The 17,928-nt window shown below is 44.2% G+C and overlaps 1 protein-coding gene across 2 annotated transcripts in view; it reads right to left on the bottom strand.

The window, feature by feature from the left end:
- The window catches only part of RBMX2 (RNA binding motif protein X-linked 2), a 384,521-nt gene that overhangs the window by 229,785 nt on the left and 136,808 nt on the right, over window positions 1-17,928 (bottom strand). For both annotated transcript variants that reach the window (XM_068248064.1, XM_068248063.1), the window contains exon 4: window positions 10,745-10,796. In XM_068248064.1, the coding sequence (XP_068104165.1) occupies window positions 10,745-10,796 (52 nt within the window). The remainder of the gene's footprint in view (window positions 1-10,744; window positions 10,797-17,928) is intronic.

The raw sequence follows: 17,928 nt of genomic DNA, 5'->3' as shown, positions 1-17,928 counted from the left end.
ATTATTTTCGCTTCAGTGCCTCAAAGTATATTCATACATTTTTTCATGAAAGTAAATATTTCAACAATTTTGTGTAGTCTTTTATTATACGCGCGTATGTCTACAAGACCTTTATTGACATTTTGGTGAGTTATGACTTAAGAATTGGAGGCTTAAAATTCTTGAAAAATAAATGTACCACTTTTAGACCCATAAATGCAGACAGAAATGAACCTCCAAGGAGGTTAACATACTCATAAACACATCAATATCCCTAACATATAGCAAAAAATTAAATACTAGAAACTATAAACAGAGTGGACCAGCACCATACATCCAATAAATACAAAGTAATAATAACCTAGTCTAAGTGTGCTAAGGGTAATATACTCACCTAAAGGATTATTAGGAACACCATAATAATACAATGTTTGACCCCCTTTCGTCTTCGGAACTGCCTTAATTCTACGTGGCATTGATTCAACAAGGTGCTTAAAGCATTCTTTAGAAATGTTGGCCCATATTGATAGGATAACATCTTGCATTTGATGGAGATTTGTGGGATGCAAATCCAGGGCACGAAGCTCCCGTTCCATCACATCCCAAAGGTGCTCTATTGGGTTGAGATCTGGTGGCTGTGGGGGCCATTTTAGTACAGTGAAACCAATTTGAAATGATTTGAGCTTTGTGACATGGTGCATTATCCTGCTGGAAGTAGCCATCAGAGGATGGGTACATGGTGGTCATGCAGGGATGGACATGGTCAGAAACAATGCTCAGGTAGCCTGTGGCATTTAAACAATGCCTAATTGGCACTAAGGGGCCTAAAGTGTGCCAAGAAAATATCCCCCACACCATTACACCACCACCACCAGCGTGCACAGTGGTAACAAGGCATGATGGATCCATGTTCTCATTCTGTTTACGCCAAATTCTGACTCTATTGAGACTCATCAGACCAGGCAACATTTTACCAGTCTTCAACTGACCAATTTTGGTGAGCTCATGCAAATTGTAGCCTCTTTTTCCTATTTGTAGTGGAGATGAGTGGTACCCGATGGGGTCTTCTGCTGTTGTAGCCCATCCGCCTCAAGGTTGTGTGTGTTGTGACTTCACAAATGCTTTGCTCCATACCTCGGTTGTAACGAGTGGTCACTTTAGTCAACGTTGCTTTTCTATCAGCTTCAATCAGTCGGCCCATTCTCCTCTGACCTCTAGCATCAACAAGGCATTTTTTCCCACAGGACTGCCGCATACTGGATGTTTTTCCCTTTTCACACCATTCTTTGCAAACCCTAGAAATGGTTGTGTGTGTAAATCCCAGTTACTGTGAAATACTCAGACCGGCCCATCTGGCACCAACAACCATGCCACGTTCAAAATTGCTTAAATCACCTTTCTTTCCCATTTGACATTCAGTTTGGCGTTCAGGAGAATGTCTTGACCAGGACCACACCCCTGAATGCACGGAAGCAACTGCAATGTGATTGGTTGATTAGATAATTGCATTATTGAGAAATTGAACAGGTGTTACTAAAAATCCTTTAGGTGAGTGTAAATCAATTACAGAACACAAAGACGGAGAAAGTACCCAGAAATGCAGCACCACATCGACCAGCTATAAATAACTTTCAGACTTTATTGAAGCATAATTGCATAACAGAAATAAAAACAATTAAAAACATCACCAACAGGTGAAGTGGTAGTGTCCATGGTATTAGAAATATTAATAATGGTAATCAGACAATACAAATGGTCCAACTCATGCAGAGATATAATAATATTGAAAAAAATATAAATGAAAATAATATATACAAAATAGTGTGCAAGTATTCAAAATATCATCAGCTCACAATGTAAATAAATACAGATGAATATAAACAGTAAGCACCCAATTGATTCAATAGGCCGGGGAATCCCAATATAACAGTGCAAAATGCAAAAAACAATAGGGGATAAACCAAAAGCAGTCCACGCAGGGGGTAATAAACCACTGAATAGAAGCAGTAGGAATAAACCCAGAAAGTGCAACGTGCAAAGCAGCAATAGAATAGAAAAAAAGTGCTGTCGTGCAAGATTGCAGATAAGGACCAAAGGACAACCACTACCCAAGCCTTAGTGCACAATGCGGGCGGACTCCTGCTTCAGAAGAGGCACTTTAAAATATTAAATCCTGTCCAATCTGAATATGATCAAAGAGGGACCAATTCCTTCCACACACACACATCAAGTTTTTAATAGATTTCAACTGGAAATCTATTGAAAATCAAACCGTAGCAATGCACTGTTCAATGCAGTGCAATGCCATGGCCCATCAATTGGCTGCTGTTCTTTACCTGCCTCTGATCAACAGACATTTTCAGTTCCTTCCAATTAATACTCTGATCAATTTTGGCCTAAAGGCAATTGGCATTCTGATTTATCAGACATGTGCAATAAATTCTAACAAGAAAAAATGTGTATTAAAGGCAAGATTTCAGCAAGGCTTGGTGTACAGAGGCGCCAGAGTAGAATAAAAATGTTTAAAAACCGTCTAAAAGAGGGGGATGTTCAGGTGGACTTACCTCCCTCAAAAATATAGAACTCAATTGAGTCACAATATATCAATACAAAAAAAAACGTTTTATTTAACTCCACTTAGTGCAACGCGTTTCGCAGGTGTGGTCCTGCTTCATCAGGCAAACAGGAGTATAACTCAATGGGTCTAGATGCAGAAGTGAGCGCCTCACTTCTGCATCTAGACCCATTGAGTTATACTCCTGTTTGCCTGATGAAGCAGGACCACACCTGCGAAACGCGTTGCACTAAGTGGAGTTAAATAAAACGTTTTTTTGTATTGATATATTGTGACTCAATTGAGTTCTATATTTTTGAGGGAGGTAAGTCCACCTGAACATCCCCCTCTTTTAGACGGTTTTTAAACATTTTTATTCTACTCTGGCGCCTCTGTACACCAAGCCTTGCTGAAATCTTGATTCCACCCTCGGTGGAGGGGTGCTACCCCGTTTCCTATCTACAGAGAGCGACATCTTAATAACCTGAGTGGGGTCAGGTTCTAATACTCCCCACCTGCATTTGAAGTGGTTGCCTATGGGTAACCCATGTTTGTGAGTATATCTTAATATTTTGCTTTAAACCACAACCAACTTAACAATACTACACCATATTGGGCTCTCGATTTCTCTTTGTTCTTCCAAGCACATTAAAGGCAAGATGTCTGGTAGGATTTTTTCTTGAAGAATGTTCATATATGAAACGGTGCTGAAAAATGCATGATGAATTAGACTGACGTATCTGTACAGCACATTTCCAACAGTGTTACCTGCAGGATCGAGTTTGTACCTGATCAGTGACACAAACTGAAGGTGCGTACACACCTTTAACAACTAAGTTAGCTGGAGGTGTTAAGGCAGCCATACACTGGTCGATTGCCACCAGGTCAACCAACAGATAGATCCCTCTATGATTTAATCTGATCACAGAGGGATCTATTGGCTGCCCATACACTGCACACAGATTAGGAATCAATTTCAGCATGAAATCTATTCACAATCTGTGGAACTGCCGCTGCTCCCAGCAATACATTACCTCTCTGCCGGCGTGAGTCCCCGCTGTTCCTTCTGTCCGCGCTGGGCATCTTTTCTTTACTTCCTGTCACGTCCTGTGACCAGCGGAAGTTAAAGTAAAGCGCGCTCTACTGTTTGAACTTCCCTTGACAGGAAGGGACAGAAAGTGAACAGAAGATGGCCAGCCGGAGAAGAAATAGCAGGGATTCGAGCCCGCGGAGAGGTAATGTATTGCTTTGTCGGTCATCGGCCAATCGAACGCCGCTATCGATGGGCTCCCAACCTGCTTGTGATCAAGAGAAATTTTCCGCCGGGACAGATCGACAGGATCGATTTCGGATGGAAATCGGTCGATCGGTCAGCGTTTGCATGGCTGATCCTGGCCAGGGCCGCTCGGGGGCAGTGGACGTTGACTTGTAAGTTGGCGAGAACTAAAGTGTGCCACGGCGGGAGACCTCAGAATCGTTAAGGAACATTGCGGACACGGTGGCTACAGGGGGCTGGCAGAAGCCCCAAGTAAGTGAAACTCTTAAATTTTTTTTACTATTTTTTTACTATCTTCAGGTCCGCTTTACGTGACGACGCAGTGGCGGTGGAATGCATGAAAGTCAATGGATGACGCATACATTTTAAATTTGTTGGAGACAGTGCAGCCTGCAAGTGCGAAATGACGCAAAGACAACAGGGAACTCGGGAATCCCAGTGACATTCTTCCTGTCCACAGGGAGTACGCCACTACTTGGTGAGGGGCAGCGAAGGGCGATGAAGGCCATGCAGCGGTTGTGCGAGGGGGCAGCACTATCACCCTGTCAGCACCCTCTGATGCAGGGTCACATGAAATGTAGTTTTTAGCATTGCAAAGCAATGAGATGGGGGTGTCCTGCGATGTCTAGGTGTAAAACCGGCCTCAGGGTGATAAAAACATATGTGGCTCGTTGGGAATTTACACCCAAAAGCCACAGAGGAGCTGCTTTTCGAATTGTTTTTGCAAGCTGGCCCCACGCTTAATGTGAAAAAACATATGTAGTGAGAAGACATATTATGATAGTCTTCCCTCTCTGAAAAAAAGGCACCCTGGTATACTCTGTGCTGATTTTGTAGGTAAGAATCAATCAGCTTGCGGATCATAAAAACGTTTTTCATCAATATGATCACTGTAATTGAATCTACTAGAGATTAATGCCCCAACATGGCTGCCTGTTGTAATCTCAATTGATTTCCTGCTAAAATCAATCAAATTTATCGATTGTAATCAGATGATCTAGCTCAAAAGGGGAGTGGGTGAGGTAGCAAACGCCCAGGGCCCCAGAGACGATGATGTGCCTTCCAGGTCTCCCTCTAAGCTAAAAGCATTATCAGGGGGGAACAAATGAGCTACCTAATACTGTGGACACACTTGGCTACCTGTGCTGGGGAAGGGAATAACTAATATGGGGGCACATATATATATATATATATATATATATATATATATATATATACATATACATATACATAAAAATCTATCTATCTATCTATCTATCTATCTATCTATCTATCTATCTATCTATCTATCTATATATATATATATATATATATATATATATATATAAATATACACACAGTGGGTTGCAAAAGTATTCGGCACACTTGAAGTTTTCCACATCTTGTCATATTACTGCCACAAACATGAATCCATTTTATTGGAATTCCACATGAATGACCAATACAAAGTGGTGTACACATGAGAAGTGGAACGAAAATCATACACGATTCCAAACATTTTTTACAAATCAATAACTGCAAAGTGGTGTGTGCATAATTATTCGGCCCCCTTTGATCTGAGTGCAGTCAGTTGCCCATAGACATTGCCTGATGAGTGCTAATGACTAAATAGAGTGCACCTGTGTGTAATCTAATGTCAGTACAAATACAGCTGCTCTGTGACGGCCTCAGAGGTGGTCTAAAAGAATATTGGGAGCAACAACACCATGAAGTCCAAAGAACACACAAGACAGGTCAGGGATCAAGTTATTGAGAAATTTAAAGCAGGCTTTGGCTACAAAAAGATTTCCAAAGCCTTGAACATCCCACGGAGCACTGTTCAAGCGATCATTCAGAAATGGAAGTGGTAAACCTACCAAGACAAGGCCATCCACCTAAACTCACAGGCCGAACAAGGAGAGCGCTGATCAGAAATGCAGTCAAGAGGCCCATGGTGACTCTGGACGAGCTGCAGAGATCTACAGCTCAGGTGGGAGACTCTGTCCATAGGACAACTATTAGTCATGCACTGTACAAAGTTGGCCTCTATGGAAGAGTGGCAAGAAGAAAGGCATTGTTAACAGAAAGCATAAGAAGTCCTGTTTGCAGTTTGCCACAAGCCATGTGGGGGACACTGCAACCATATGGAAGAAGGTGCTCTGGTCAGATGAGACCAAAATGGAACTTTTTGGCCAAAATGCAAAACGCTATGTGTGGCGGAAAACTAACACTGCACATCACTCTGAACACACCATCCCCACTGTCAAATATGGTGGTGGCAGCATTATGCTCGGGGGGTGCATCTCTTCAGCAGGGACAGGGAAGCTGGTCAGAGTTGATGGGAAGATGGATGGAGCCAAATACAGGGCAAACTTGGAAGAAAACCTCTTGGAGACTGCAAAAGACTTGAGACTGGGGCAGGAGTTCACCTTCCAGCAGGACAATGACCCTAAACATAAAGCCAGGGCAACAATGGAATGGTTTAAAACAAAACATATCTATGTGTTAGAATGGCCCAGTCAAAGTCCAGATCTAAATCCAATCGATAATCTGTGGCAAGATCTGAAAACTGCTGTTCACAAATGCTATCTATCTAATCTGACGGAGCTGGAGCTGTTTGGCAAAGAAGAATGGGCAAGGATTTCAGTCTCTAGATGTGCAAAGCTGGTAGAGACATACCCTAAAAGACTGGCAGCTGTAATTGCAGCAAAAGGTGGTTCTACAAAGTATTGACTCACTGGGCCGAATAATTACGCACACCCCACTTTGCAGTTATTTATTTGTAAAAAATGTTTGGAATGATGTATGCTTTTCAATCCACTTCTCACATGTACACCACTTTGTATTGGTCTTTCATGTGGAATTCCAATAAAATTGATGCATGTTTGTGGCAGTAATGTGACAAAATGTGGAAAACTTCAAGGGGGTCGAATACTTTTGCAACCCACTGTATATTATATTATATACTGTGTGTGTGTGTGGGGGGGGGGGGGACCACTAGACCACCAGGAACATGAGGGTGGGGGAACACTACGCTGCCAGAGATAATTGCATGGGCATAAAGGCGATCACTAGACCACCAGAGACAGGAATATAGGTATGTGGGCACCACAAAAAAACTACCAGGGGCATCGATGTAGGTATAGGAATGGGGGGGCTACTAGAGCACCAGGGGCAGGTGTAAAGGCATGGGGGGGGAGTAGAACCTCAAAGACCAGGTACAATTGAATGGGCATAAGGATACAATTTGAAATCAAGAAAATAAGATTTTGTGTAAGATGGAACATCATAGGCATCGCTATGAGGCAAGGCCATGTAATACAATGCATTTTGTTTGGGATTTGTACTCCACATAATTGTATATGGTTTTAGTTTTGTAATTGGGAAGTTTTTTGTACAATTTTCTAAATGCCATGACAACTTAGCACACTTGAAATTAACTCACACATTAACACACACCTGGCCATGGGACAGCTAATAAGACAATTGTCCTATTACTTTACTCAAGTCCCCCTTAATAAGTGGGAGACACATTTGCAAACTGTTGTTATTCCTACACCATTTACCTGATTTAGATGTAAATACCCTCAGAGTAAAGCTGACAGCCTGCAGTTAAAACACATGGGCCCCTATGCAATTCACTTTTTCACCACAGTTTTCTCCTAGGTAATATTTTCAGAACTTGTCATAAAATGAACTTTAAGTCACCAGCAAGCAAGAAAATACTAAGAATAAATTTGATAGCACTTTTTCACCAACTTTTGGGTACTTTTTCAATATTAAAAAGCTAAAAAGTTAGTTTAAAGAGAAGATGAAAATTATCTCCTAGGAGATAACTCAGGTGAAAAAGTGAATTGCATATGGGCCATAGTGTTTGTGTCATTTCAAATCCAATATGGTTGTGTATACAGCCAGAAATATTATGGACCCGACTGTATTCCTGGCTACCTGTTCTGGCAGCACCTATTCCTGGCTACCTATACTGGCTGCACCTATTCCTGGCTATCTATACTGCGTGCACCGATTACTGGCTACTAATACTGGGGGCACTTATAGCTTACTAGCTATACTGCAGGCACCTATACCTGGATAATGAAGTAAAATTACTAGTTTATAACAAAATGGCCACCTGTAAGCTATATTGCACACTTCCTTTATAGCATACATTATTCTTAGAAATACCAGGTTCTCTTGTTCGCAGTTTCACACATTCTCATAACATAGGAATGCAGCTGTGGGATTTTGGGTTGTTATCTTGCAGATAAGAGACACAGTGTTTCCCACAAGTTACAACCTTGAGTTACACAGATCTACTGTCCACTGAACTGTCCATGAGCTTACCTACTTAGATATTCATAAATATTCATGTATTCATTTATGAATATTGTATCATCCAATAAGTTAGTTAGCTCCTATGTTAGGAACCCAATCGGGGTTTTAGGTAGGCGGAATAATCAGAATCTGTAATCCATTTCAAAGCGTATATCTGTCTGTTCCAAGTTTTTCCAGACCAGACATTATTCTGTCTCCTGTAAAGTAAATAAACTTCTACTATACTTCCAAGAGACTGATCTGTGATATTTCACTACAATACCATATGGGAAGGGGGGGGTGGAGCTTTGCAAATATAGCACTGGAGATTTGGGTGCATAGTAATTACGGGTATAGCGGCGCTCAGTGAGTAATTTGGGCGCCATCATAAGACAGAGCACAAATTACTATAAAAACACTGTAATTTGGCTGCCAGCAATAGCTGGAAGCTGAGTTACATCTTTCCCCACTACCCACAGTGACCTGGAGAGGGAATAGTATTTAACGCCGCCAGGAGTTTTGCAGGAGCAGGGGGATTCGTTTTACCCTGTGCCCAAATCTCCCGACGGCTTAATCATATGTATACTGAGTGAGTGGGGCACATCTGGCTACCATACTGGGGTGGGAACATTATTTAATTTAAAGGGGAGGCCCAGGTCCAAATAATTTTGTAATACTGTATATCGTGATACCATCATACCATGGTATTTTTTAGACTGTTATCATACTGTGAATATTAATACTGTTGCAACCTTACATTGGAGGTTTACCACCTCAATGACTAACCTGTGTCTCCAACCTATTACCCTCTAGATTGTAAGCTTACAAGGGCAGGGACTTCCTCCTAGCAATTCTTACTCTGCTACCAGTACTGGTGCTGTCTCAAACCCCACATCAACTATATATGTATTTGTATTGCTGGATGTGCTTGTACAAAGTTTTAAACATCTCATGTGTTTATGCTCTCCCCTATTTGTATTATACTATGTACAGCACTATAGAAGACACACTTTATAAATAAATAATAATAAAAGGAAAAAATAAGGCAGCCACCAGATCACTCTCACTACAGGTGTACTTTAAGCCCAGTTTCACCCCTGTATGATGCGACTCTCCCACTGCAGTTCACAGGTTGAACTAGATGGACTTATGTCTTTTTTCAACCCAAGTAACTGTGTAAGAGAGGTCGCCGCAGTAGAAACACACCGCACCAAAGCCACTTTCCTACTACCCTGTGGCAGACAGCACCAACAGGTTAATATGCATAGCGCCCCCTCACTCAGTGACATACTCCCTGCTGGATGGGAAGTACGTCGCATGCACGCCACGTCACACTGCGCTTGTCATTTAGGCCTGGGCCACACTAGCTCCGGGTGCGGGACGCATCCGCGGTCCGGGCTCCGATTTTCAAAACCCGGAACGCAAACGGATCCGTGCTGCCTTTTTTGCAGCACACGTTTTGGATCCGCTTGCGTTTTTTGTTTTTTTTTTTGCTAGAGGGGGTAGCAGCCAGGACGGGGGGCCACATCCCCCCCCCCTTGCTCACCTGGGTGCCCCCCGTCCCCGCTCCCCCTCCAGCTCGCATATAATGTAATAATTTGTACCTAATGAAGTTCGGCGAGCCGGGCACTTCCGCCCACACCGCTCGCCGTCACTTCCTGCAATGTCGCCCTCTGTATTTCAGTGGGCGGCATCGCAGGAAGTGACGGCGAGCGGTGTGGGCGGAAGTGCCCGGCTCGCCGAACTTCATTAGGTACAAATTATTACATTATATGCGAGCTGGAGGGGGAGCGGGGAGGGGGGCACCCAGGTGAGCAAGGGGGGGGTGGATGTGACCCCCCCTGGCCGCCGCTTTGCCCGCAGCCCCCCGTCCTGGCTGCTACCCCCTTCAGCATGGCGGCCCCCTCCTTCACCATGGGACACTGGAAACTGATCCGTTTCCAGTGTCCCAAAATGTCAGTGAAGAGGGAGGCCCGTTTCCCCATTGATTTTCACTACCCGTACGTGTATACGGGTCCGTGAAAAATGCTGCAAGTCCGGACTCAGCGTTCCGGGTTTAAAAACGTATTCCGCGGATCGCACGCGGATACGTTTTTAACTTGAGTGTGTGCTGTTCCTATTTTTAACATTGGTATCCGTGGCTACGTTTTTCGTCCGGGACAAAAAACGTAGCTACGGATACGTTTTTAAATTAAGTGTGAACTAGCCCTTACACTTCTTTCTTCACCACAGACTTGCATTACTGCATAATCCATGCGGTAGGCATGGTTCATGTGGTAATGCACTCTTCACTTCACATTGGAATTGCACTGATTTAAGTACTTCTGTCACACCACGTCACATCGCACTATGTTTGAAAATCTCCATTAACTTTAAATGACTTAGCAGCCACAGGTTTACCGCAACGCCACAGGGTAAAAACGCCTTAAAGGTTAATTGGCAAAGCCTTGAAAGGATTTTTTTACATTCCCCTGTATCAACTGGGATATGTGAGGGTACACAAAAAATGTACCGTATATAACTTTTATTTTTTATTTTTTCCTAGTTGAACTTGATGAATGGATGCCTTTTTTTTTCAACCAAACTATAGAAGTGGGACATAGTGACATTCTGAGGGGAAAAAAAAGAAGTTGGAACAAACTTACTGTGAAAACACGCAGATAACATCACCTTCAGTCAGTTCATAGGGTAATCCTCCTAAAAAGAAGCACATACAGTTCACACAAAAAGAGTTTTGCAGCTTAAAGTGAACCCAAGGTGAAAATAAACTGATGAGATAAACAATTGTATATATCCTCCTACCAGTGGGGTAGCTAAGAAGCCGTGGCCAACAACCCCCGCCCCCAAGCATGCTACAGATAACAATTGATACAACAAACCAAAAACAAGCAAGGACAACCACAGTGTTAAAGGTGCAAGAAGGGGATGTTAAACTGTGTGTAAAGCTTTGCTCAAATCTAAAATCAAAATTGCTGACGGCAGAGATTTTCGATTTTATGCACTTTTTTTTCTCCTCCCTGCGCTAAGCTGCATGCTGTGATTTTGTATACAGCACTTTTCAAATCGCTTTTGCAGAGCGATTTGTTTTTTCACTTCCTGACGCAAGGAAAATAATAAATACAATTATTTATTCTTCAAGGGCAACTGTAGTGAAATTTATATGGAGGTGTGATGATTTGCTCAGCTGCCTGTGCAGGCAGGCAGCTTTTTGACCATTGTGTAGGTTTGCATGCTGCAGGACTCTGGAAAGAAGAGCTTCTGTCAGTTTTGCAGTTTGTGGTTGCTGAGGAATTTGCATACGTTGTCATGCAAATTGCCTGGCCACATTCATTGGAGGCGTGTACTATAAGTACTATGTGTTTCCCACAATGCTTGGCTGTTCATAAGGAGTCTTCCTGTGAAACACTCTGGAGAGTGTCAGCCATGCTCTTTGTTTGAAGATCAGCTTGGAGTAATTCCTGGAAAACTGCACTAGGCAGGTTTCCTTAGTGCAGTTAGGATTGCTTATCTGTTTGTTTGTTCTGTTGCTGTTGTCCTGTCCCAGCGGTGGTCGACAGGAGATGGTTCTGATCTCTGTTCTTGGAGTATAGCTGGTGCAGCGGTTGCTACCAGCTATCTCTTCTGTTCTGTCTCCTTGGATCGCGCTAGCCACTTTTCGCTAGCGCTGTGGATCCTTCTGTTCTGTCTCCTGGGATCGCGCTGGCCACTTTTCGCTAGCGCTTTGGATCCTTCTGTTCTGTCTCTTGGGATCGCGCTAGCCACTTTCCGCTAGTGCTGTGGATCCTTCTGTTCTGCTACTCTGTACCTGGATCGCGCTAGCCACTTTCGCTAGTGCTGTGGACCCTATCTCTCGCTTGTCCCTGTTTTCATGTGTCTGTCTTGTCTGCTACGAACGCTTGCTGGAGGCTCGGTGAGGTAACAGTTAAGCAAGCGCTCGCGTCCTCTGTTACATGTTTGTCTTGGTAAGTTAGGTGTGCTTGTCTCTATTGTGCTTATCACGTGGAGACCGCGCACGAACACGTGCACTGTTGCGAATGAGTGCGGTGTTCGCGTTCAGTTAGCGTTTGTTATTTTCCTTGTTATTCTCATTGTATTATTTGCTGTGCCTTTGCTAACCTCGTATTCTGTTCTGATCTGCCTTGTGTCACTTCTGGCGATCGCACCTCTCGCGATCGCGTTCCTATTTCATATCTGCTGTTGTGTGTGCACTGTCGCAGGGTGGCGACTAGGTTGGCGCACACACATACAACCTGTCCCTTTGCTCGTTCTCATTCGCAATCGCCTCTCTTGCGATTGCGTTCTGTGCTTCGTACAATTCCTGTCTGGCATTTGTGGAGGTACAGAGGATTGGTTCCTCTGCACTCCCCAGCGCCATCTGCCGACAGGAATTTCCCTCTACGGGTGCGTAGCACCTTTTGCTGGGTGCCTGCAAATATACGCTTGTGGAGGATTTCCACCGTATCAGCGCACGCGTTGTGCGCTGATCACGGAGAAAGTTCCACAATCGTTACAGGAGGCTGCCATATTTATATCCTTCTAAACAATACCAGTTACCTGGCAGCCCTGAAGGGCTATTTGGATTCAGTAGTGTCTGAATAACACCTGAAACAAGCGTGCAGCTAATGTTGTCAGATCTGACAATAATGTCAGAAACACCTGATCTGCTGCATGCTTTCTCAGGGTCTATGACTAAAAATATTAGATGCAGAGGATCAACAGGATAGCCAGGCAACTAGTAATGCTTAAAAGGAAGTAAATATGGCAGCCACCATATACCCATGACTACAGTTGTCCTTTAAAAGCGCTGGGGAAATCGCTTTTTCAAACGCTTTGCAATTTCCCTATACCTTCCATTGAGCAAAAATGCTCAGAAAAATGGTACAGGCAGCGTTTTGCTGAGCTAATCGGAAACACAACGCTCAGATGTGAACACTCTCATAGGGAATCATTGCACAAGCTTTTTAGGGCCATTTTCAAAATAGTTGGTGCTTGAAAAAAAGCAAAAATGCCCTAGGTGTGACCGAGCCCTTAATGATCACTATTCAAATCAACTATAGAAGTGAATATTACCAGCACAGGACCAATAAAGAGCTAATACTGTGTTTGAGGGGTGGGCCCCTCTGGCCTCTCTAGCCCAAGGGACCTGATGCAGTTGCTACCTCTGCACTCCCTATTGCTACGCCACTGCTGCCTACTCCTAAAAAGGACTTTTTTTTTTTTAGATATCCCATTGTTTTATTTTATATTTAAACATTTACAAAGTAGATTGTATGTTCTGTTGTCTCTGCTCAATGGCAGCCAATTAAGCGTCCCTAAATGAAAATACATGAACTATTGACCTTTTCCTGCTCTCAGAAGTATTCTGCCAGGAAAACTTTTATGGCTATAATTAGCTTATCAGTGAGGTTTACTATATTCCCGACAAGTTACCGACACTTCCATGTCTAAGTAAGTAAAATAGCCTGGTTATTAATATGTTTTGCACTGTACAAACACATGTTTATCTCATCATGTCACCTCAGGTACACTTTAAAGAAGAACTTTAACTAAGGATCACATTCCATTCTAATCAGTAGCGGATACCCCCTTTCCCACAAGAAATCTTTATCTTTTCTTGAACATATCATCAGGGGGTCTGTAAGGCTGATATTCTGGTGCATTCCCTCCTACAGTATGATGTAATGACCAAGGTCCTGCCAATTTGTTGTCAGTGAACTTTATTGAATTGTGAGAAATAACGGCTTTTTTGAACCGCCAAGCTAGCAATATCTCTCCCTTTAGTGATAAAACCACCATTTGCCATTCTTTTAAACATGTCATGTGTCCCGCGCCAGTATATCTACGCCCATTGAGGCTTAAAGAGACTCCGTAACAAAAACTGCATCCTGTTTTTTATCATCCTACATGTTCCAAAAGCTAGTCTAATGTGTTCTGGCTAACTGCAGCACTTTCTACTATGACAGTCTCTGTAATAAATCAATGTATCTTTCCCCTGTCAGACTTGTCGGCCTGTGTCTGGAAGGCTGCCAAGTTCTTCAGTGTTGTGGTTCTGCTATGAACTCACCCTTTCTGGCCCCTCTATGCACACTGCCTGTGTGTTATTTAGGATTAGAGCAGCTTCTCTCTTCTCTCTTATCTTTTACAAGCTGGATAAATCATCCTCTGAGCTGGCTGGGCTTTCACATACTGAGGAATTACAAACAAGGGCAAAGCTGTTTGCAAGAAGAAAAGAGCAGCCTGAAACTTCAGTGCATGGGGGAAAGAAACACACAAATGATCTCTTGAGATTCAAAAGGAATGCTGTATACAGCCTGCTTATGTATGGATGTATTTTCTATGTGTGGACATACTGTACATCAACCTACTTCCTGTTTTGGTGGCCATTTTGTTTGTTTACAAACAAACTTTTTAAAACTGTTTTTAACCACTTTTAATGCGGCGAGGAGCGGCGAAATTGTGACAGAGGGTAATAGGAGATGTCCCCTAACGCACTGGTATGTTTACTTTTGAGCGATTTTAACAATACAGATTCTCTTTAATCTTATCTGCAGGGCGTAGATATATAAACCTCGCCATGATCACCTGCATTCTCGTTGCCACCAGTTATGATAGTGATCCGTGAATGGGAACATATTTTCCAATTCACCGATCACAATGCCTGTGATCAATGATCAACAGCATAAGTGAGATGCTGGTGTCATTGATAAAGTTAAAATAAAACTACACACACACAGCACTTCCTGTGTACTGTTCACAGTACATAGGAATAAAGTGGGGAGACAGTTGTTGGCCAAAATGTAAAAAGACACCTACATACATTAAATTAAATAAATCGCATATCAACCCCTTACTTCCCCACTCTTCCATAGTTACCAATATAAAACACTTGTATAAAATAGGGACATTTAAAAAAAAAGAGTTTACATACCATATTTTTCACCTTATAAGATGCACAAATTTTTGCCCCCTAAATTTTGCATACGTGTTTTCGGGTTTGTGGTCTTGTACGTGTTTACGCGATCGCAGCGTGGAATTGCATCAAAAAGGGACTTTTTGTTGCATCTTATAAGGCTAAAAATACACTAAATAAATACCTTAGGGACTCAACTTTATGAATATGTATGTCATGAGGGTATATTACTATTATTTTTGCAATTAAGGGCTTGTAATTAGTGTTAGAGTGTAAACGAAAAAAACTGAAAAAATAGAGATTTTGAAGGGACTACGAGCTCTACTACAAAGAATAAATTTCACTTATCTTGGGCCTCCTCCAGCCCACCGTAGGCGGCGAGGTCCCACGGCGTCATCCTGGCTCCTCTCCATGTGCGTCCGCTGGCCCTCCGTTACCGGTGACACACGGGCTGGGTGTCGGGCCGGCTCTTCCTGGTTAATGACGCACGCATCATCACGCCGGCCAGCGTGACAGGTCCGCGCATGCGGTCAGAGTCCCTTTAAACGTTGTAATAAGCAGGACAAATGGGCAAATAAAATGTGTGGGTTTTATCCACAGTAGCATATTTTATTTTAAAACTGAAATGGCTGAAAACTGAGAATTTTTTTTTTTTATTTCTTTCTTAACCCTCCTGGCGGTATAAAAAAAATCTGCCAGGAGGGAGCGCAGCAGTTTTTTTAAAAAAATTTTTTTTCCTATATCATGTAGCGAGCCCAGGGCTCGCTACATGATAGCCGCTGCTCAGCGGCATCCCCCCGCCCTCTTCGATCGCCTTCGGCGATCTCCGATCAGGAAATCCCGTTCAAAGAACGGGATTTCCTGGAGGGCTTCCCCCGTCGCCATGGCACTGATTGGCCAGGCAGCACACGGGGTCTGGGGGGGGGGCGTGCGGCGCGACGGATAGTGGCGATCGTGCGCGGGGCGGCGGCGATCAGTGTGCTGGCGCAGCTAGCAAAGTGCTAGCTGCGTCCAGCAAAAAAAAAAAATTAAACAAATCGGCCCAGCAGGGCCTGAGCGGCACCCTCAGGCGGCTTACCCCGAACTACGTTCGGGGTTAACGCCAAGGAGGTTAAAGGGGTGCTATGGCGAATTACTGTTTAAATTAATGCAGCATAAAATTAAGCCATCATGCAAAAGAAGCTGCAATAAAAAAGCTTTAGTTTCTGAAAAATAAACAGAGCTGCTTGCTCAATCACTTTAGCTTTCAGTAGCCCGTCATATGCATGTTATGCGTCGGACTAAACAGACCAGTACATTAATCACAGGGGAACATTTGATATGACTGTTTATTTTTTTCAGATCTCACCTCCCTGTCACCTGGTTGTTTTTAGTTTGTCCGCACTCACGAGCCAGCCGAGCAGCCCGCTATAAACAGTTGTAAAGCTGCGCTTCATCACAGCGTATACTGAAGCCATGAAGGACCCCTGCGATCTGTCAGGCAATAAATCAGCCACCTTATCTCGGCTATCTATCTGCCCCTCTCCCCCTGTGTTGTTAGCAAACTTGCGTAGTATCTGCTGTACAGATCAAAGGTGGCAGATCTGTATATTGTACAGCACTAGTGCCTTATGGCCCATACTCACGGGCAACTTTTTGGGCCTGTCGCCAGCACACGTGAGCGTGTGGGCGACAGGCCGGCGACAGCTCCTCGCCAGGTCCCTCCGCGTACACACGCGGAAGAGGGACCAGCGGCGCGACGGAAGCTGTCGCCGACGTTCCTCCTCCCCCCGCCGGAAGCTCCATATTCCTCAATGGAGGTTGCTGTCGCTAGTCCGCGTACTCACGCGGACTAGCGACAGTTGCGGCGGAGTTGCGGCGGCAACTGTCACCAGGCGATTGAGCAGTTCAATCGCCTGGCAACATCAGCGACGAGCGACAGTTCGGGGTGCGCGCCCGTGCAACGGCGCATACTCACGGGCGACATGTCGCCGCAACACGTGCGCGCCGCATGTTGCGGCGACAATTGTAGCCCGTGAGTATGGGCCATCAATGTAATAGAAACAACGTAGACTGTCTATTAGGAAAAAGTAATTGTAGAAGTCTTGAAAAACATATGTAGGGGGCGTGGCTTGACGCCGTAAGGAGATGGCTGCCTGAACCAGAGCTCCCGCGCAGAACCCGTCTAAACCTGCATCTCTAAGCTTCGTTTTGGCCCCCAACTGATATGAGAAGCACCAGAAGCTCCCAAAGCACCCTCACAGACCTGAAACTCCCTCTATCACAACAAGGGAGAACCGTTCCGGAGATCTTCAGAACCCAGAGACACGCTACCCAGCCGGCCAAGATGGCGCCGGGGAAAGAGAAGGACACTAAAGCCGCTTCTTCTTCCTCCTCCCCTCCTTCAGAATCCTCTCCTCCTCACAGCTCAAAGGTGGGTGAACGACCTTCTACCCTTGCTGACATACGGGCGATGGCAGAGGATATTAAAACCTCGCTGCATGCCGCCATTGCAGGAGTACGCGCTGAGGTGGCCGCCATAGGGGGTCGCATGAGCACAGTAGAAGCCGCGGGCACTAAAAGAGATGTACAGATCTCCGTGCTCCACCAGACTGCGGTCTCACATAATACTCTGCTAGCAGCCCACTCTACACATCTCGAAGACCTCGATAACAGGGGTAGAAGAAACAACATCAGGGTGAGAGGAGTGCCGGAATCAGTGGCGGCAGAGAACACTAAAAAAAACACTGTCGGCCATCTTTAATGACCTGCTTGAAAGGCCTCCTGAAACTGAGATAAACTTTGTCAGAGCCCACACAGCCCTGAAACCTCGTAATATAGACTCAGAGAAACCAAGAGACATTATCTGCTGCCTGGAGTCCTTCCCTCTTAGAGAGGAAATTATGCTGGCCTCCAGAAACCAGGAGGAGATTCTGTTTA

This window comes from Hyperolius riggenbachi, chromosome 8, assembly GCF_040937935.1.
Source record: "Hyperolius riggenbachi isolate aHypRig1 chromosome 8, aHypRig1.pri, whole genome shotgun sequence".
NCBI classification, from domain to species: domain Eukaryota; kingdom Metazoa; phylum Chordata; class Amphibia; order Anura; family Hyperoliidae; genus Hyperolius; species Hyperolius riggenbachi.
This window is presented reverse-complemented; position numbering and strand designations above follow the sequence as displayed.